Source organism: Moschus berezovskii, chromosome 22 (assembly GCF_049115385.1).
Source record: "Moschus berezovskii isolate FMDL1 chromosome 22, NW_MosBer_1.0, whole genome shotgun sequence".
Classification (NCBI taxonomy): domain Eukaryota; kingdom Metazoa; phylum Chordata; class Mammalia; order Artiodactyla; family Moschidae; genus Moschus; species Moschus berezovskii.
The window spans coordinates 3,316,700-3,338,707 of record NC_142481.1 but is presented as its reverse complement, the minus strand read 5'-3'; the positions used below and the strand labels follow the sequence as shown (position 1 = coordinate 3,338,707).

At 55.3% G+C, this 22,008-nt stretch overlaps 1 protein-coding gene across 1 annotated transcript; it reads left to right on the top strand.

Moving 5' to 3' along the window:
* The first annotated feature begins 8,675 nt into the window (after positions 1 to 8,675).
* SBK3 (SH3 domain binding kinase family member 3) lies at positions 8,676 to 21,793 on the top strand. Its single transcript, XM_055411170.2, has 5 exons — positions 8,676 to 8,718; positions 9,077 to 9,192; positions 16,082 to 16,232; positions 16,704 to 16,906; positions 19,279 to 21,793. The coding sequence occupies exons 1-5, from the start codon at positions 8,676 to 8,678 to the stop codon at positions 19,954 to 19,956; spliced, it is 1,191 nt and encodes a 396-aa protein (XP_055267145.2). The 3' UTR covers positions 19,957 to 21,793.
* Positions 21,794 to 22,008: the final 215 nt, after the last annotated feature.

Sequence of the window (22,008 nt, the reverse complement as noted above, 5' to 3'; positions counted from 1 at the left end):
CAGCGGCTTTCTCACCCTGTTCAGACAGTGGCCCTGACTACTTAGGTATCTCCGCACCTAGGAGGCCAGGCGAGGGACGGGTGACATCATCCTTGTTTTCCAGGGCAGCAGACAGAGGCTCGAGGCTCAGGGAGGGGTCTGCTTCCCCGGTGCGATGAAACCCTGGCAGAGAACGGGCAGGAGGGAAGCTGCAAAGATTGGGCTGAGAGGCAGGCCAGGGAGACGATGACCACTCGGTGCTTTGCAGAATTCCCAGACGTAACGAGACACGTTGTAGCCGAGCCCTTGGAACGGTGCCCGGCACGTAGGAAGGTCTCCATTTGTGCTGCGTTCACCACACCCCAGGCTGCATGTTGGCGCCAAAGACCAGAGGCACACCTGCCCTCGGGGAGCTTACAGACTGCTGGGGAGGTACTCACGTATTGGCACAAATAATGACAGTTTCCAAACAAGCCCTGTTCTCCAGTGCACTCAATCCTACCTGAAACCATAACTTAACCTTGGGTGCTGGGAGGAAGGGGGCTGGGGTATCCTTTCCTTACAGGCCATCCACCTCCCTCCCCAGGAACCTTCAGTGGCTCCCTATTACCACATACCAAAGGCGGGCCAGACACCATTTCAGCACAATCTCATGAATAAAACTCCTTGAAGGAGGTGGTTACACAGCCCCGTTTATAGAAGAGGCAAACTGAGGGTTCATGCTAAGAAGGCATTTGTCCTACTTCCGTGATCACTAACGTGAACTGAGCCCTTCGGATCAGCGTGTTACTGTGGGGAATTCCCTGAAGGCCCAGTGGTTAGGACTCTGGACTCCTACTGCCAAGGTCCTGGGTTCAGTCCCTGGTGGAGGAACTAAAACCCCCACAAGCTGCATGGCATGACCGAAATTTTAAAAAAATCACTTTGTGGAAAGAGTTGAACACCGTGCTTGACACCTGGGGGCAAGTTTTCGCTGCCGTTGCTTTCTTATTGGTATAGATATGACTTCAGGGAATCCCAGTTCCCACAGGGAACATCCTCACCATTTTCCAGAGGAGTTAACACCGCTCGGAGCAGGACTCTTGTCCAAAGTCCCATAGGTAGGCAATGGCGGATGCAGGATTCCGACGCAGGCTGGACTGGTTCCACACCGTGAACCCTGAACCCTGCACCAGGCCCATACGACCTTCACAATCAGCTCCCAGCCACACAACCCACCTTTCAAGGCCCCCCACACACATCCTGGTCTCCAAGCCCCAAGGCACTCCCACTACAGGTGTGCCTGCTGCCCTCTCCCAGCCCACATGCTTACTCATACTTCAAGACACTACATCTGAATAGAAACATTTCTAGAGCAAAATAGAGGACTTAGGGCAAGAAAAGGGCCTTAGAGACAGAGCCCATGTCTCCCATTCTGCAGATGAGAAAACTGTGGCCCACATACGTGGGCCAGAACCAGGAAATTATAAAATAACCAAGCGATTGATATTATCGTAAAGCATGTTAGGGCTGTTCGTGAATCTTAACTCTGGGTCGAATGCTGTCTTTCCCTGGAGTGATCTTGTCACACTTGGTCATAATAATACAGAACACACTTTTTGAGTATTTGCCCTACATCTCTAAGGAGATTCATGTGAATTAGCTCACAGTCTCACTACAGCATCGTTAGAGAGATTCCACTATACGCTCTGTTTTTTTCTTCTTAAGCAGATTTGCTGAGGTGTCACTTACATTACACAGAATTCACTCATCTTAAGTGTGCTGGTCAATGATTTTTGGTAAATTCACAGGATCGTGCAAGTATTGCCACAATCCAATTTTAGAACATTTTCGTCACCACCCTCCCCCCACCTCGCAAAGATCTCTTCTGCTCATTAAACGCACTTCCGGCTTCCACCCTTAATCCCAGGCAGACACGAATGTACTTTCTGTCACTAGAGACCTGCCTTTTCTGGACATTTCACAGATGTGGGTCACACAACACGTGGCCTCTCATATCCAGTCTCTTTCACTTGATGTCCTCAAGGTCCATCCAGGCTGTAAATTGTATTAGCATGTCATTCCTTTCACGGCTGAATAATATTCCATTCCATCCATTCATGGGCCTTTGGGTTGGATCCATTCTTTGGCTCTTGCAAATAGTGCTGCTATGCAATGAAGATGCAGACATAGAGAATGGACTTGTGGACACAGTGGGGGAAGGAGAGGCTGGGAAGTACTGAGAGAACGGCACTGAAATATACACATTGCCATGTGGAAAGTTAGACAGCCAGTGGAACTTTGCTGTGTGACACAGGGAGCTCAGACCCAAAGCGCTATGACGACCCAGAGGAGTGGGAGGTGGGAGGGAGCCTCCAGGGGCAGCGACATGTGTATACCTATGGCTGGGTCAGGCTGATGCATGGCAGAAGCCAACACAGTACTGTAAAGCAATTGTCCTCAAATTAAAAATACATAACTTAGAAAAATAGTGCTGCTGTGAACACATGTGCACAAGTCTTCCTGTGGACGTGTGTCTCCATTTCTCTCGGGCAGATTCCCAGGAGCGGAATTGTGAGGGTGTGTGGGAAGTTTAAGGTGAGCTTTCCAAGAAACTGCCAGACTATTCCACCTACAGTCCCACCAGTGAGACATGTGGGCTTCCCAAGGGAGCTCTATTTTCCTGAGAAGGAAACTCAAATCCAGAGATGTGAACGGACATGCTCAAGGTCTGACAGGAAGCAGCAGTTCTCGATATGACCCCGAGCACTGTGGTCCCAAAGCCTGTGCTCTTTTTTTTTTTCTCCCACTTTCTAGCTCTTTTTCTATTGAAGTAAAACAGAACATAAAATTCACCTTTTTACCCCTTAAGTGTGCAGTTCAGTGGCATTAAGGACATTCCCATTGTCATGTAACCATCACCATCTTCAGTCTCTGGAACTTTTTCGTTGTCCCCCACTGAAATTCTGTGCCCATTAAGCAATGATAACTCTCCATTCCCCTCCACCCGTCCCCTGACAACCACCCTTTCACTTCTTGTCCCTACAAATATGACTATTGTAGGTGTGCAGAGAAAACTCTTCCGTCTTTCTTCTCCACTCTACTCTAACACTATTCATGAAATACTTCATCTCTGATATGCCCAGTCATCAAACGTCTGTGGCATTTGATCACACATCAATCAATTCATCATCAAACTTTTGTTATTAAGTCACTACATCATGTCTCACTCTTTGGCGACCCCATAGACCGTAGCCCACCGGGCTCCTCTGTTCTCCAGGCAACAATACTGGAATGGGTTGCCATCCGTCCTCCAGGGGATCTTCCTGATTCGAGGACTAAACTCGCAACCCCTGTACTGGCAGGTGGATTCTTCACCGCGGAGCCGCCGGGGGCGTCTAGAATTCAATTCAGTCCACCCGGAGATAACATCAGATCCCACAGGTAAGGGTTCAGCCCCACAAGACTGCACCCCCTCTCCCCACCTCCAGAACCAGTCGACGTCTAGGCTGCCACCACGCCAAAGCCTGTGATTCACCCTTACCCCATTCATTTATTCATTCATGCTAAACTCTACGGAGCGTCTTGTGTTTAGAGACCAGCAAACAAGCTCACATTCTGGTAGGGGATGCACATAAATATATTTAGGGCATCAGTTCAAAATAATACTTACTGGGCTTCCCTGGGGGTCCGGGGGTTGAGAATCCACCTTGCAACACAGGGGACGTGGGTCCAATCCCTGGTCTTGGAAAAGCCCACATGCTGCAGGGCAGCTAAGCCCATGGGTCTAGAGCCCGCGCTCCACAGTAAGAGAAGCCACCATGATGAGAAGCCCGCGCTCTGCAATGAAGACCCAGTGCAGCCAAAAGTAAATAAAGAAAATGAAATCTAAAAAACAAAGAAACGAAACACTTACTGAACTCCCACTCTGGGCTGGGCACCGTGCTAGCTCACGCAGTGTCTAGTGAAGCAGACACGAGGCCGTCCCCACGAGGGGCGTCCTTCCCAGTGGGAGGAGACAGACATGAAAACGCAGTGATCAGGGAGGGGACAAAGCATCTTCGAAGGGGATGATGCTGTGGAGCGGGGAGACGTGGGACAAGCTGGGGGTGCGGTGGAAACTCCAGGCCGTGCAAACTGAAGCTGGAGCTGAAGGAGGGGGCCTCGAAGATAACTGGGGACGTGTCCCAGGGGAGGGCAGAGCAGCTGCAGAGGTCCTGAGGTGACACTGTGACCCGTGTGTCCAGGGAGCAGAGAGGCCGGCCTGAGCGGAGGCAGAGACGGGAGAGGAGATGAGCGAGCGGACGGGACCAGATCCAGCAGCAACTCACAGGAGTCTGCTCTCTGCCCCAGTGAAGTGCAGACAGCGCCTCGCAGGGACTCGTGAAGAGGCTGGTAGGACCTGACTTCCCTTTCCCTTTTAGCATTTTACGCATCTATTTATTTAGGCTGCGCCACGTGGGTTGCAGTCTCTCAGTCCCCCAACCAGGGATTGAACCCAGGTCATGGCAGTGAAGGCACAGAATCCTAACCACTAGACCACCAGGGACCTCCCCATCCATCTTTTTAAAAATAAATAGATTTTAATATCTAAAGCCATCTTAGGTTCACAGAAAACTTGAGGGGAAATACAGACGGTCCCCATCCACCTATCCTTTAAAAATGCATTTCAAAGCAATCTGCAAACATGAGTCCACATCACTGCTAAACACTTCAGCATGGATATCATACCAACATATCAAATATTTATCTAACCTCCTTGTCCTTGATAAAATTTAGATTCATTGAAAAGCATGCAGGTTATGTTGGGGCTGCTGCTGCTGCTGCTAAGTTGCTTCAGTCATGTCTGACTCTGTGTGGCCCCATAGACAGCAGCCCACCAGGCTCCTCTGTCCCTGGGATTCTCCAGGCAAGAATACTGGAGTGGGTTGCCATTTCCTTCTCCAGCAGGTTATGTTACCATCCGATAAACTTTGAGAGCTTACAGAAACACCTGAATAGCACAGATTCTTCTTAAATAACTTTTTTCCTTCTGGAATCGTTTTAAATATACAGAGAAGTTCCTATGATGGTACTGTGGTTGGGCACCCCTGTCCCAGGTTTCCCGAATATTGTCGTGTCCTTTACACCCAAAACCAAGACGCCAATACTTATCAACCAAACGCAAGCCCTTCCTCAGCTTTCGCTCGTTTTCCCTATTGCCTTTCTGTCCCAGGATCCCCCTGCCTCACCCCCAGGACACCGTGTGGCCTTCCGTCCTGCCTCCTGAGACTCCACTGGTCTGGGGTCACTCCTGAGGCTGCCTGTGTCTTGCACGACCCTGGCCGTCCTGAGTGATTCCTGGATGAGAGGCCACCCCCACGCGCCCCGTGGCTCCTGGCCGTGGGTAGCCCTGGACGTCACTGAGGATGCTCCGCTCACCTGGAGGTTTGCACGCTGCGGAGTGACCCCCCCACAACCTCTGCTCTTTGTAAACAGACTGCTGAGCGCAGCTCCGCCTTCTGGAGGGGGCTGTATCCAGATACGTTTTGGGGGAGAATTCTTCTGTCCCTTCTGTTTATTCATGTATCATTTATTTGAACCCGAATGGATTCACAGCTGTTTCTTTTATACTTTGAGCGACAAACACCACGTTATCTCATATAAATAGTCTGTATTACAGTCCAATGCCACCTTATGAATCTCACAGAAGCTCACCTGTGTTTGAATGCCAGCTTTTGTCAAGAGCGAGGGAAAGAAGCACAGGGAACTCAGTGTCCTGTAGTAACCTATATGGGAAAAGAATCTGAGAGGGTGTGTGTATGCAAGCATGTGTGTCTCTGTGTGTGTGTAACTGGGGCTTCCCCAGGAAGAGTCTGAAAGTGTGTGTGTGTATGTGTTTGTGTGTGTATGTAACTGGTGCTTCCCCAGAAAAGTGTGTGTGTTGTGTGTGTGTGTGTGTAACTGGGCTTCCCCAGTGGCTCAGTGGTGAAGAATCTGCCTGTCAGTACAGGAAACGCAGGTTCGATCCCTGGTTGGGGAAGCTCCCCTGGAGAAGAGAATGGCAACCCACTCCAGTATTCTTGCCTGGAGAATCCCATGGACAGAGGAGCCTGGTGGGCTACAGCCCATGGGGTTGCAAAGAGTCGGATGCGACTGAGCATGCACACACGTGTGTAACTGAAGCGGTTTGCTGGTATCTGAAACTGACTCAACACTGGAGATCAACTACACTTCAATAAAAAAATCAAAACCAGAGAAAGAAGCAATGCTGAGCGAGAAGCAAGGGCTTCTGGCCAGCGTGTGATGAGAGATGAGACTTCAGCCCGGTGCTCAAGGAGAGCTTTTGACGAGGGGTAACTGGAGACTTGGGCTTCCCTGGTGGCTCAGTGACTCAGTGATAAAGGACCTGCCTGCCAGTACCGGATACCCAGTTTCGATCCCTGGGTCGGGAAGATCCCCTAGAGGAGGGCATGGCATCCCACTCCAGCATTCTTGCCTGGAGAATCCCACGGACAGAGGAGCCTGGCAGGCTACAGTCCATGGGGTCCGAAAGAGTCAGACACGAATGAGCGACTGAACAGTGATTGGAGATTTGTCCCAAACAGGCCGGGGAGCTGAGCCAGGGAGGGGCTCTGAGGCCCACAGGGTCGACCACCTGCCCGGAGCTCACCCACCTCTCCCGGGCACCAGCACCGTGGCAGTTTCAGCCCTCTGCTCTCGGCACCCCGGGAGGGCAGCTTGGAATTCAGCATCCAAGGCCAAGTCCCCAGCCTCCTGCAGCCTCTTATCTCACCACACCCGGCCCTGTGCCTGGCACCGACCCGCGCTCCGCAAATACTCGCCGCCACTCACCCGGCTGCCCGAGCCCCCGCTGCCCTCCTCTGCCCTCCTCCCAAAGCAGCTCTTTTGCCTCAAGGAGGGAGGGGGCACTGGTGGATCCTGACGGGAAGCCAGGGACGTGACCCGGCAGGGGTGGCCGGGAGAGAGAGCTGAGCGGCCTCCAGACTTCTAATAATGGGATAATCAGCACTGCTACTACTTGTTATCTGGCCCGTTTGCTGGCGTCAGGCACTTCACACGCCTTTTCTGGTTTCATCTCCACAACAACTCGCTGGTTACCAGCACAGACCACGCTGCCTTGCCTTGTGGCCAGGGACAGGCCAGCCTCTTGGCCTGGAATGACCCCTCCCCTTCCCCCCTGGGAGGCCCACCCTATACCCCAGTTCTCTAGCGAGAATTGTTAGATGGCCCCCAAGATCCCTGCTCCCTGGGTGAACACACACCTCTTCCTAATTATTCAATCAGATGTGGATGTCGGTGCTGCTGTGAAGGGACATTGAAGCTGGAATTAAGGTTCCAAATCTCAGATAGGAATTGGTTCTTTGGTGGATTTGGCCTCATCAGGTGACCTCCCAGTAGGAAGGTCTCTTCAGTGGGCCTGGCCTCATCAGGTGACCTCCCAGTATGAAGTGTATCTTCATTGGCCTGGTCCCATTAGGTGACCTTACAATAAGAATTGGCCCTTTGGTGGGCCTGGTCCATCATGTGACCTCCCAGTAGGATGGTATCTTCAGTGGGCCTGGCCTTATCAGGTGACCTCCCAGTAGGAAGGTATCTTTGGTGGGCCTGGCCTCATCAGGTGACCTCCCTTGCAACCTCTGGAAAAAGAGACTCAAAACATGAGGGGCGTTCAAAAGCGAGGAGATCCTCCATTGTTGTCTTTGAAGGTAGAGGGGACCCCACAACGATTATATCTCTGTGTCTCCCACTCAATTTTGTTTTAAACCTAAAACTGCTCTTAAAAAAAAGTTTACTTTAAAAAAGGAATTTAAAAAAACCCCACAAATCAAGAAGGATGCTGATGGTTCTTCCACAATAATGACTGAACATCAGTCTGTTCCATACAGGACAGGGAGTGTTAAAATGACATGGGTGTCCAATACCTCAGGTTGCTGGGGCCTCTGGTTAGAATGAGTGCTTCACTGGGACAGGAATTGTTTTTAACGCTTTATTGAGATACAGTTCCTAGACTCCACAATGTGTCCATTTAAAGTGTACAACTCAGGAGATTTGGTGTCATCACAGACTTGTGTGACCATCACCACAATCAATTTCAGAACACTTCCATCACCCCAAAAAGAAACACTGTAAAAGAAGACAAAATAACAATAATAATAAATAAAACAGAAAGAAAAAGAATAAAAGAAACACGATAGCCCTTAGGCATTGCTCCTCATTGACCCATCTCCCGGGCAACCATTTTGTCCCCTCTCCACCTCTGAGATTTGCCTCTGAGGGTGGGAGTTGCGCACTTTGTTCTGATGTGTCCCCAAAACCTGCGATCCTGCTGGCCACATCCAGCAGGCAGGCACTCTGTAGTTAAATGTAACTTGGTAAAGCACCCACCTGCCAATGCAGGAGACACAAGAGATGTGGGTGGCTTTGATCCCTGGGTCGGGAAGATCCCCTGGAGGAGGGCGTGACTACACGCTCCAGTATTCTTGCCCGGAGAATCCCATGGACAGAGGAGCCTGGCGGGCTACAGTCCTTGGGGTCGCAAAGAGTTGGACACGAGTGAAGTGACTTAGCACACACGCATGTGATGTGTTTTTGAGTTCCAGTCACGACTGGAGAGAGACTCCAGTCTCTCTCAGAGCCCTGTCTCTCCCTCACCCACTGTCCAGCAGGACCTTTCAGAGTCACCTCCGTTAGAGCAGGAAACACACTGCTTCGCGATGGCCTGTGTCCTTGTCCAGGGCACCCTCCGGACTCCTCCAGGTAGGGATGGAATCTACCTGGTCTTCTTGGCTCATGAGGCCCCGGGGATGTGAGTGTTGCCTTTGAATGGAAACCAGAGCAGTCAGCATCCTCGACACACACGTGTCCCCAGCCTGTGGCCCAGCAGAGAGGCCCGGGGGTGAGGCATGGAGCCCACCTGTCCCCGAGTGAGTCCCGCCTCTGCAGCTGACCCCCAGCGGGACGCCAGGCAGGAGATTTAATCTCCCCGAGTCTCCCTTTCCTCAACTATAAAATGGAGCTAATAATAGGACCTACCTCTTCCCCACGGCTGCAAGGATTAGCACAGGGGCTGGTAATACACAGAGCTCAGTAAATACTGGCTATAATTATCACTAAGCACGCGGGATTTATGAAGCCGTGACACACGCCCTTTGCTGGTCCATCCGGCGGCCGCCTCGCCCCGCACACGTTTCCGGAGGAGAGGGAGCAAGACGCAGGGCGCCCCGGGGGACTGTGAGTCCTTCCCCGTGACTGGGGTGTTGGGTGAAGCAGGGTGGGGCAGCAGATAAGACGAGGCCGGTGCCAGCCCCGGGAGGGCTCCGAGGCCAGCCTGGGAACCGTGGTCTCTTTCCCCGAGGGCCAAGAGGAGCCAGCGGGTGGTCCTGAGAGGCTGAAGGACAAACGTTATCTCTGAGCGTTAGGAGGATGGCTTTCGTTAGGAGGATGGCTTTGGGGGTGACGGGGTCGGGGGAGACTGGAGGCCTGCAGGAGGTGGAGGCAGGGGGATGGCCCACATGGGAGAGGAAGCAGCCTTGACCTTGGCCTGCAGCCCAGGCCGCGTGGAGACTGCCACAATTCTGAGCCCACCGCCTCTAGACTTCTAGAGAGATCTGGGAGGGTCTGTAGAACCACCTTCGTCTGCCAGCTGTGTGCTTCCATTTTTACAGATGCAAAAGAGAGACCAGGGGAACGTAACTGTGAAATGGTTTAGTTCACCCTATACAGTGTATTTTTTCTCCTTGTTCACAGTAGTGATGGTTTATAGCCCAGCATGGAGAAATGAAAGCATTAGTCGCTCAGGCCGTGTCTGATTCTTTGCGACCCCATGGACTGTAGCGCTCCCCCCCACCCCAAGCTCCTCTGTCCATGGGGATTTCCCAGGCAAGAATCCTGGAGTGGGTTGCCATTCCCTTCTCCAGGGGATCTTCCCCACACAAGGATCGAACCCTGGTCTCCGGCACTGGAGGCAGATTCTTTACCACAGGATCACCAGGGAAGCCCCCTAGAGCAGCATAGTGAACCCTGAATAACTGATCCTGAACCAGGGCAGGGTGGGAGGGGAAATACAGGGTTAGGCTCCTGATAGACTTTGATCAAGCTCTGTTGTTGCTGTTAATTGATTTATACATAATCTTGCTTTGTGCTTCCATTTAAAGGCACCTTGTCTAAGGTACACTGTTGACTCACTGACATTGAACTCAGAGCCAACGGTTCTGTCACACACGCCCGGAGGAAGCTGATCTATCGTTTCCTCCATAAGGCACATCCCAGCTCTCTTAGGCTTTTAGCACATCAGACAGCACTTGGGCTTTATGTTTGGGCCTGAGTCGGGGGCATTTCAAGCTGTAAAATCACCAACAAAAAGCCCAGTACTGCGCGGGGTGGGGGAGACGGTGCAAGCTTGTTCCCCCTCAGCTGGGAGCACGTGTCAGAGAGGAGAGGAGTTGGCCGCGCTGCGCATGCCCGCTGGGGGCCACAGCGGCATGGCAGTGGGTAGGCGAACTGGCAGATACAGGAATCCGCCCAACGATGAGCGCGACTGTATATCCAAAACATCATCATGTCATCGTGTAATTAATAGAAATGTCACCCATGGATGGCTTACATGCTCTTTTTCGTGCTAAGTCTTTGAAAGCCAGGGTCTATTTTGTATTCACAGCACATCTCAATTTGGCCTGGCCACGTTTCAAGTACCCAAGAGCCCCACACGGCTGGTGGCTTGCATATCAGTGCAAGTCCCTGCAGCTTTCTTCAGACTCTCTAAGGGCCCCGTGAACTCAAAAACAAAAATTGGAAAAGCAATGTCAGATACGGCCACCTTGGAGAGAGCTGTGTGGCAATACCTAAGAATTTAGCTGCGTGTTCCTCTTTGCACCCAGAAATTCCTCTTTGAGACCAGTGCCCCGTGAAGTGTACCACTTCGCACCATACAACCCATATAAGATTGTCCTTTGCACTCCTGCCTGTAAGAGAGCCACAGGGGAGAAAAAGAAAATGTCTGTGCTCAGAAGAATGAGTCTGTAAAGCACAGCATGTCCACACACTAGACCCTTCAACATCTTTGCAAAGAAAGGAACCTGAGGTTCCTGTAAACACAGGGAAGAAACGCACCAACAGGGTCCAGTGGGTGAGGACAAAAGCAAGCTACCGAAGGTCAGGGACCTGATACTATTTATACAACATTAAAAACATGCAAGGCGATACTCTATGGCAGTCACGGATTCATACATATGTAGCAAAAGTATCTTCTTTTTTAACATGAAGAATAACAAACATCTCCTTAGGCATGGTGGTTACTTCTGGGATGGAAGGGGAGGATTTGGAGAAGGGTAAGTACACAGAGACGAGTTGACTCACTGGAAAAGACTCTGATGCTGGGAAAGGTTGGGGGCGGGAGGAGAAGGGGACGACGGAGAATGGGATGGCTGGATGGCATCACCGACTCTGTGGACATGAGTTTGAGTGAACTCCGGGAGTTGGTGATGGACAGGGAGGCCTGGCGTGCTGTGATTCATGGGGTCGCGGAGAGTCGGACACGACTGAGCGACTGAACTGAACTGAACTGAACTGAAGTACACAGAGGATTCCAATTATATTTGAAAAGTTGTATTTCTTAAGCTGCGCGCTTGTGGACAGTGAGACACTAGTTACGCTTATTTGGGATATTTTGGGCGTGTGTGCCTAAGATATTCTTCCGCACAAGGAACCACAGCAGAGTTTTATGCTGCTACATGACCTGGTCAGACAGACAGTGCGGAGGCATGTGCGGCTTTGAAAAATACTAGAACTAGGGTCACAGGTTGATGGTGAGGGTTCTGTGAAACTCCTGGATGGGGGATAAGGCCCCCAGAACGGTGTCTGGCCTGTTGTAACGCTCATCGGTGTGTCTGTTGCCAAAAATCACGCGGCTAACAGCGGCTCTGTTCCAGGTCCTGTGTCTGCTGTTTTCATCCATTATTTTATTTGATAGTTTTTATTCAGTGTGTGTGCTGAAGCTGAAGCGCCAGTATTTTGGCCACCTGATGTGAAGAGCCAACTTATTGGAAAAGACCCTGATGCTGGGAAAGACTGAAGGCGGGAGGAGAAGGGGACGACAGAGGACGAGATGGTTGGATGGCATCACCGACTCCATGGACATGAGTTTGAGCGAGCTCCAGGAGCTGGTGGAGGACAGGGAAGCGTGCTGCCGTCCACGGGGTCGCAAAGAGTCAGGCACGACTGAGTGACTGAACGACAACAAGCCAGTGTATGTGGGAGGAAAGCCGCGCCCGCCGTGGGTGTGACTGAGGCCAGCCTGAGTGTCGCGAGCTCAGGAGGGCAGGCGGGGGCTCACGATGCACCGCGGTAACCGCCCACAGTCAAGGCTTCCCAATTAGTTTAGAATCTTACTCCTTACCGATGAAACACGCTGATTTAATGGTAGGGCTTTTTTTTCTATCTCTCTCTCTCTTTTTTTTCTTTTTGGCCAAGGATGGTGGGGAATTTGGGGGGCAGGTAAGCTATCAACTGCTCACCTTTGAAGCACAATTTTTTTTGGGGGGGCCATGCTGTGTGGCTTGTGGGATCTTAGTTCCCCAACCAGGGATCGAACCTGGGCCCTAGGTGGTGAAAGCGCAGAGTCCTAACCCTTTTCCTTTCTTTCTTTTTTTATTTTGAAGTGTAAGTTAATTCTTGATGTCTTTATTTGGAAAAAGATAGCAAGTGTATAAATACCATATAAATAAATGCTGGATATTATGTATATGATAGTGCATACTGCATGTGTGTGTTAAGTCACTCAGTCCTGTCCGACTCTCTGTGACCCCGTGGACTGTAGCCCACCAGGCTCCTCTGTCCACAGGGATTCTCCAGGCAAGAATACTGGGGTGGGTTGCCATTCCTTCTCCAGACACAGTGGATATAATATCAGATCATGTATATTGAGTTTATTATTAGGTTAGATACAATCAACATATACTATAAATGTATGTGACAAACGTTAGCTGTTTCTTTAACAGTAACACTCTGAGTAGGACCAACAATTGGTCCCCTTTCTTAAGGAGGAAACGGAGGCAGGGAGGCAGCTGGGCACTTGGCCGGGGGTCAGAGGCAGGAGGAGCTCACTGGCGGAGCCCCTGGGCTGGACAGCGGGGGCCAGGGGAGGAGGAGGGGAGGCCCAGAGCCCAGTTTTACCCAGGGGTGTGTGCACCCCAGGGCCAGGGCCGGAGCACCCCCGCCCCCAGCACACCTGCCTCTCCAGGTCACTCCGGGTGACCCCATGGGGCAGTGTTGCTAAATGGGGAGGTGCAAAGCTCTGCGGATCATCGGTGAGCCTCTGGCGGGGGAGGGGGGGGAGTGCTGGGGAGGGCGGAGGCCTGCAGCGGCCCCTCTGACCCAGGTGGCCAGCTCTGCAGCCTGACCTCTCAGCTCCTGCCCAGCAGCTGGCCTGCAGGCCCCTGCTCCCCCATGGCCCTCCCCACACACTCACAGCCACCCCAGGCCCTCAGGGCAGGGGCTCAGCTCCAGCCTGCATGGTGGGGGAGCGGGGCAGAGGACAGCCTGGAATCCCCAGAAACTGCCTGTCACCACCTGCTGGTCCCTGCCTCAGTTTCCCCATCTGTAAATTGGAAGCCATCATTTTATTCAGTGAAGACTTGTAGGGAGGACTCCCCGAAGTCTTGAACAAAAAGCAAAAAAGGAGCCAGGGAGGGCCTGACACCAGATCAGCATTGAATGAAAAGTCTCCATTGCATTATTTAATTTCAGTTTTTGAATCAGTAATATGCTGTGCTGCTATTGTTCGGTGGCTCAGTCACGTCCGATTCTTTGCGGCCCCTTGGACTGCAGCACGCCAGGCTTCCCTGTGCTTCACTGTCTCAAGAGTTTGCTCAAACTCACATGTGTTGAATCAGTGACGCCATGAGGGAAATTCAAAGAACAGGAAAGGCAGAGTGACGCAAAGTTGCCCCAAAGCTGTGTTGACACTGAGCACCGACCCCGCTGAAGCAGCCACAGGAGGCGTGTCTGGAGAAACTGGGAGATGCGGAATGCAGGCTGGGCGTCAGTTCACTGTAAAGAATTACCATTTGGGACTGAAAAAGTTCTGCCATTGAGCTGGAAATTTTCCTTCCTTTGACGGGAGACAGAAATTTGAGGCACAGTTTGCCGTGGTGTCTGAAGTCTACTGATTGCTTTTAGCTTTTTATGAGGGAAAATTTCCAGCAGAACCAAAGCTAAAGAGTAAAGGCACGTCCTTGTTCTCAGCAACATGTGGGCAGCTGTGTCCCGACCCGCTGCGCTCACTGGAGTCGTGATTTTCCAAGACAGGAGTATTTGAAATCAAACACCAGACGGCGCCTCATTTTGCCCCAGAAGATTTCCATGGGCTGCAATTTACTTTAAAACACACCACTGCCCCAGCAGAAAAGAGAGAGAGCCAGCAGGGCCAAAAAAAAAATACCCAACATGTGTGAAATTTGGTCAGTGGATGCTGGGTGCAGCCTTTCCTTGCTCTGATCTGCGCTTACAACTTTCCACAAATCCCGGAAAGTCAAAGAGCAAAGGCAGCTCCATCCACCGCCCCCCGAGCCCTGCGCAGGCTCCCAAGGCCAACACGCGAGCCGGCTTCCGGGGGGCCCTTCCAGAAGCCACGTCTTTTATTAATAGCAGGTTGTAGTAGTCGTGGAAAGCAACCAGGCTGAGTCACACAGGCCTGGCCCAGCCAGCCACAACTCCTCCCCTCTGACCCACTCGCCGCTCAGAACCTCAGTTTCCCGCTCTGGAAACTGGGGCTAAGTCCCCGCCGTTCTGGGGGTGCCCAGGAGGACGCAGTTAAAGGCCCAAGCTTGAAGCTGGGTGCAGAGCCTTGTTGTGTTCAGGAGGGAAGCCTGCCCCCGCCAGGGTCTCCATCAGCGGCTGAGAGCTCCAGGGCCTGAGTGAGGAGGGGCTGGGGGCCTGCGGCCGGGGCTGAGGGCCGGGTGTGGGGGCTCTTCTGTGAAGGGGCTCTGGGAGTGGGCTCCTGGCCCCCAGAGGCCGCAGGGGAGGCTGGATGCACATGGCCCGGGCCACCGTCCCAGGTAAAGGGCACAAAGCGCCCGTCTCCCCTCTGCCCGCTGCCCTCCAGCCCGGCCCTTGGGGTTCAAGCTATGTTTTGTCCCCTCTGTCCTGGGAGCAGAGCCCAGAGTTCAGACTGGTCTAAGTTTGGACGGGGGAGGGAGGGGGGCCGCGGGGCGGGGAGGTGTGGGGGGACGGGATGTCTCTGAGCTGTCCTGGCCGGAGAAAGGGAGGGACAAAGGCAGAAACAAAGACGGCAGGGAGACAGACAGGGGGGAAGCCAGAGCAGGGGACAGACAGGACCTCCCAAGACAGATGGATAGGCGGCCACAGTGGGGACGAGAGCCGGGGGCCGGGGACCAACAGACAGGCAGGGAGACCCCGAGACCTCGGGCGCTCAGACTTGGGCTGGACCGGGCCAGGGAGGTGCGGGGAGAGGGAGAGGCTGCTCAGGGCAGGCTGCGGGCCCAGACGCAGGGGGACACGGAGGTGGGCCCCGCAGACCAGCCCCCCGGCCTTGGCTCCGCTCAGGGATGCAGCGGGGCTCAGTGGGCAGGTGGCTTTTCGGGGAGCCCAGACCAGGGGTGCTGGCCCAACCCTGAGATGGAGCTCAGGGGCCCCGAGAAGCAGGAAGATGGGGATCCGGAGGTGAGAGGCAGGAGATAATGGAGAGAGGAGGAATGGGGCGGGCTGGGGGGCAGACACGGAGAGACACAAAGAGACAACAGGAGAGCAGGGAGACAGAGAGATCCAAGGCCCAGGGAACCCAAGGAGACGCAGCGGGACACGTCCCCAGATGGAGGGGCGGGGGACACAGGCAGACAGGAGGATGCAGAGAAAGGCGGGCGGGGCGGCGGGCGCGGGCTGGGGAGCAGGCGGCCCCAAGTGGGGCTGGGGGCTTCTGGGGGCAGCCCCAGATGGCCATGGGCAGGGCCACCAGCCAAGGCCCGAAAACAGGTGGCCCGAGGCGGGGTGAGTCACTGTGAGTCACCCTCCTCGCCCGGGACAGTGGCCCCGGGGCCCTGGGCCCCCTGGCTCGGCCCAACACCCTGACTGACCCCCCGCCCCCCGCCCCACCCCTCTCCTGCAGGAGGACACAGCCACGGCCCTGCAGAGGCTCGTGGACCTGACGGCTGCCAGGGTGACCCCTGTGCGGAGCCTGCGAGCCCACTACCGCCTCATCCGGAGGCTCGGCTCCGGCTCCTACGGCCACGTGCTGCTCGCCCGGCCTCGGCAAGGGGGTGAGTGTGGCCACCGAAGGGCAGACCCCAGGACGGCCCCCTCGTAGGGTCCTCGTGTCCACCACGACAGGGAGCATCCCTTCAGGGAGCTGACCAGGACTCCTCCCGATGGGGCCCTCAGAACATCAAGAGCTCTGTGATGGCCCAAGGAACCAGAGCTCTTGCCCAGAAAGGGGGAGAGGCTTGCCTGAGGTCACACAGCAAAGCAGGAGCACGACTAAGATTGCTAGTCCAGTTGCCATGTCCCCCAGTTCACGCAAGAGGAAACGGAGGTCCAGAGGGTCAGGCCGTGGTGCAGGGTCACACAGCAATCTGAGAAGAGCAGAGAGCGTCCCCAGGGAAGGGGTCCTCCAACCCCCTCCCCCCACAGATGGAGGAAGCAGAGGCACGCAGAGGTCAAGCACCGCGCCCTGCCCCCGGGTTTGATGCTCAGGACACCCTGACTTGCCCTCTGCCCCCGCCCCCTGGCAGGTCGGGCTGTGGCTCTGAAGCTCCTCCCACGGGCCTCGGTCTTCAGAACCACCTTCCTGAGAGAGTTCTGTGTGGGCCGCTGTGTTTCGTCACATCCAGGCCTGCTCCAGACACTGCCAGGGCCGCTGGAGACCCCGCGACACTTCGCCTTCGCCCAGGAGTATGCGCCCTGTGGGGACCTCAGCGGGATGCTGCAGGAACGGGTGAGGCCTGCAGGCGGGGGGCTCATCCCGGTCTAACGTTGTCTCTCCCCCGGGCCTGTCCCCAACCCTGACCCCCCAGAGCGAGCTCTCCCCAAGCCCCCCAAGGGTGTTAGTTGCTCAGTCACAGCAGACTGTGGATGTAGCCCGCCAGGCTCCTCTGTCCGCAGGGTTTCCCAGGCAAGAACACCAAAGTGGGTGCCATGCCCTCCTGCAGGTCACCTCCTTTCTCTTTCTCAGCGCAGTTCCATGACTAACCCCAACCCTAATCCATCCAAGCACAAGCTTGCCTGGACGAGAGGTTGGGGTTGGGGTAGAGGACAGATCAGGTCTGATGAGAGGGTGGGGACAGAGGGAGAGATGGGATTTTAATGGCAGTGGGACTGGGAAGGGGTGAGGGTGGAGCTGGATGAGCTGAGCTTCGGGTTGACGACAGGGCGACAGTGAGTGTGAAGACCATGTGTGGGGCTGCAGAGATGGCTGAGGATGTGTCTGTGTATAGAGGGAGTTGGAGAAGAACTGTAATGGAGTTCTCTCTAGGAAGACCAGGTCAGGACTGAATCTGTGATCTTCTAGGGGTACTTGAATGTGAAGTTAAGGTGGGGTCATCTTTAGGGATAGCTTCCTGGGTGGCTCAGAGAGTAAACATCTGCCTGCAATGCAGGAGACCTGGGTTCGATCCCTGGGTCAGGAAGATCCCCTGGAGAAGGGAATGGCAACCCACTCCAGTATTGTTAACCTGGAGAATCCCATGGACAGAGGAGCCTGGTGGGCTACAGTCCCTGGGGTCACAAAGAGTAGGACGTGCTAACCAACTTACACTTTCACTTTCATCTTCAGGAATAAACTTTGGATTTCAGATAAGTTTGGGGATAAAGAGGAGGAAAGAAGGAAGCAAGGGAGATAAGGAGGGAAAGAGTGGGACAGATGGAAGATAGGGTGGCAGGACCAATGGCTGCGGGCTGGGCGGGCGGGTGGGCGGATGGACGGGTGGGTGGGTGGATGGGTGGGCGGATGGGGGGTGGATGGGTGGATGGGTGGGTGGGTGGGCGGGTGGGGGGGTGGACGGGCGGGTGGGTGGATGGACGGGCGGGTGGGCGGACGGGTGGGCGGGTGGACGGACGGGTGGGTGGGCGGACGGACGGACGGGTGGGCGGGCAGACGGGTGGGCGGGCGGATGGGTGGGCGGGTGGATGGGCGGGTGGATGGGTGGATGGATGGACGGGTGGATGGGCGGATGGGCGGGTGGGCGGATGGGCGGGCGGGTGGATGGGTGGATGGACGGGTTGATGGGTGGATGGGTGGGCGGATGGGTGGTTGGATGGACAGGTGGATGGGTGGACGGGTGGATGGGCGGATGGATGGGCAGATGGACGGACGGGTGGATGGGCGGATGGGTGGACAGGTGGATGGGTGGGTGGATGGGCGGATGGACGGACGGGTGGATGGGCAGATGGGTGGGTGGGCGGATGGGTGGGTGGATGGGTGGATGAGTGGATGGCTGGCTGGCTGGATGGGTGGGTAGATGGATGGATGGATGGGTGGGTTGAAGGGTGGATTGACAAATGGGCGGATGGATGGATGAAAGAAAGGAAAAGTGGATGGATAGATGGGTGGATGAGTGGGTCGATGGATGGATGGATTGAAGGATGGAGGAATGTATGGATGGATATCAGATCCTAAATAACTGGACGAATTATTGAACTGCTGACTAGCTAGAATGGATACTGACTGGAACCCTGCTTTATAGACTGTTGGATAGATGACAGGTTGGGGTTAGGATGGATGGGTTGCTGTCTCAAACTGCCTGGCTAGCTGGATGGACAGATCTATCAATCAATTAATGAAGTAAATGCTGGGACTTTCAAACTGGGTCTGAGTTGGAGTACAGGACTCAATTAGTACAGGAATAAGATGGACATGAGTTTGAGTGAACTCTGGGAGTTGGTGATGGACAGGGAGGCCTGGCATGCTGTGATTCATGGGGTCGCAAAGAGTCGGACAGGACTGAGAGACTGAACTGAACTGAAGATTAGTTAAGTTTACTAGTTAAGTGTGAGATTTAGGGTTTCACTGGAGATCTTTGTGGTCTGTGGAGTGAAGATAAGAAATGTAAGGAGTGGTTGTGAGTGTCAGGACAAAGTTTGATGGAAGTCAGAGAGCTTCTGGTGAGATGCGGGGTCCTGGTGAGGAAAACATTTGAAGGCAGGTCTACAGGGGGAGCTGGTGGTTGAGGATGACCTGGAGAAGGTGTTGGGAGATATGTCAGGGACACTCCTGGTAGCCAGTGGTCCTGGGATTGGGATTCCTGAACCCCAGGAAGCAGCAGAGAGGAGGAACCGAGGGTGACCTTTGCCCTCTGCCTTTGACCCCAGGGCCTCCCAGAGTTGCTGGTGAAGCGTGTGATGGCCCAGCTCGCAGGAGCCCTGGACTTCCTCCACGGCCGGGGGCTGGTGCATGCGGATGTGAAGCCTGACAACGTGCTGGTCTTCGACCCTGTGTGCAGCCGCGTGGCCCTGGGGGACCTGGGTCTGACCCGGCCAGAAGGCAGCCCCACCCCGGCACCCCCAGGGCCCCTGCCCTCCGCACCCCCCGAGCTCTGCGTCCTGCTGCCCCCCGACACCCTGCCCCTGCGGCCCGCCCTGGACTCCTGGGGGCTCGGTGTGCTTCTCTTCTGCGCGGCCACTGCCTGCTTCCCCTGGGACGTGGCGCTGGCCCCTGACCCCGAGTTCGAGGTCTTCGCAGGCTGGATGACCGCCAGGCCCCAGCCGCCCCGGCCGCCACCCCCCTGGGATCAGTTTGCGCCCCCAGCTCTGGCCTTGTTCCAGGGGCTCCTGGATCTGGATCCTGAGACCAGGAGCCCCCCGCTGGTCGTCCTGGACTTCCTGGGAGATGACTGGGGGTTAAAGGGGAACAAAGAGAGAGCCGGGGGCGTGGGGAGCATGTCCAGCGAGGGTGGGGAGGAGGAGGAGGAGGGCGGAGCAAGCCTGGAAGAGTGGTCAGAGGAGGAGGACGGTGACAGCGGGGAGAGGACAGATGCGGGAGAGCCCTGACCAGGTGGTGGGAGCCGGGCCAGAGGCCCCGCCCACAGAGGCCCCGCCTCCAGCCCCCACGGCCACGTGCAGGGAGAGACAGCTGCGCCCAGGAGAGCAGAGCGCCCTGCGTCTCTCCCAACCGAGGGCTGCGCTCAGACGCACGACTCCCCTCCCAGCTGACCACCCAGGGGTCTGGAGCCCCCGGCCCCTGCCCCCTCAGACCCGGGGGTCCGGACCCCCAGGCCCTCCCCCCTCAGACCCGGGGGTCCGGACCCCCAGCCTCTCCTCCTCAAACCCAGGGGTCTGGACCCCCAGCCCCTCCACCCTCAAGGACCCTCCCTCTCCCTTCTGTTCTGTCGAGTCTTCCTGAGAGGAGGTGCCATGTCTCCCACATATGCATTTCTGCCCCGTGGGGATGTGTTTGGTGCCTGTGGACCTCTGAGCGGTCATTCCTCTCCTCTAAGACTTTAGTGGATGCCCGCTGTCCACGGCTTTCCAGATTCAATACCGTGGAACCTTCACCTGCCATCTCTTCCACTTTCCTGGGCTCTGGGTGACATTACAGGAGCCACTCATCCTTTCTGGACCTAAATCGACACACATGCACACATGTCCACAGATGCACAAATGCACGTGTGCACACATGTGCATGCATGCACAAATACATGCACACGTGTGGGCACGTGAGCACGTAATGCACACACATGCACACACACACACACACACTCTTTCTCCTGCCTACAGATGTTTGCATGCCCAGCATTCTCCTCCAAGAATGCCTCCTTTCCTACTCCAGGCCTCCAGGGAGCAGAGCTCCCCGGGGCCGCTCCTTCTGCTCTGGAGCCCGTAGCGCAGTGACCTGTGCCCCCACTTCACATCTCCCCTCTCAGACCATCCGGGATGCACCTGGTCCTTCTCACCTGTGCATCCTTTCGGGCTCTCCTCCTGTCCAGAGGGTCTTCTGGGCCAGCTCCCCGAGAGCACGTGTTCCCATCCACACCAAGGGCCACAGCTAGTCTGCAGGGACCTCTGCTGGACCCCTGGCAGGCCCCATGCGCCCCCCGCAGCCCAGCACACAGACCCGCAGGGCAGGGGCCGCATGGACCTGAGGCAGCGTCCCCTGCACCCAGCACAGTCACGGCTGCTGGGAGCCTGACCCACAGGCTTCCACATGCAGCGGGCTGTCTGGGACTGAACCCTGGGACAGATAAAGGCTGCTGTGCATGTGGGACCAGCCTACCATTTGACTGACAGTTCCTATCTTCCTTTGGACAAATGGATGTGTGGTTGGTGAGGACTCACCTGGCAGGGAGCTGGGGGAGGGGGACGTGGGAGCTCAAAGCAGCTGTCCTGTGCATCCAGAAATGATTCTGGGATATGGGACTTCCCTGGAGGTCCAGAGGTCCGCCTTCCAGCGCAGGAGGTGCAAGTTCATTCCCTGGTTGGAGAGCTAAGATCATACACGCCTCAGGGCCAAAAAACTACCACGTAAAACAGAAGCAACGTGGCAACAAATTCAATAAAGACTTAAAAGCAATAAAAATGATCCTGAAATCAAAAGCTTTCTTAAAAAGAAGCAAGTTAATTGGCATCGGTCATCTCTCTCTAAACCTGGGCGGGGGCATGTGGCCCCCGAGTCCCCCTCCCTCAGCCCTGGGGGTCCCTGCCTGCGCCCCCACCTTGCAGTCTGCACACTCAGGCCGGGGACGCCCCTCCGCCCAGCCCTCCCCTGAGGCCCTCCGGCCCAGTTGCCACACCACCTGCTCCCCTTCGCCCGCGTCTGAGGTCATTCCTCACGGCATCATTCTGGAATCCTGTTGTGTCATCCTTTCCCCGGCAGACCCCAGTGCCTCCTCCCCCGGACTCCCCTCACCAAACACTTGCGTCTAACCCGTCGTGGGGCACTGAGGGGCAGCCAGGGGCAGTCAAGGCGGGGCAGGCTGGACGAGTGATTCCATCCTTTGCAGGGGCCTGGAGTCCCAAGTCTGAGCGGGGAGGGGCTGGGGTCTGGACCCCTGGGTCTGAGGGGGGAGGGGCTGGGGTCTGGACCCCTGGGTCTGAGGGGGGAGG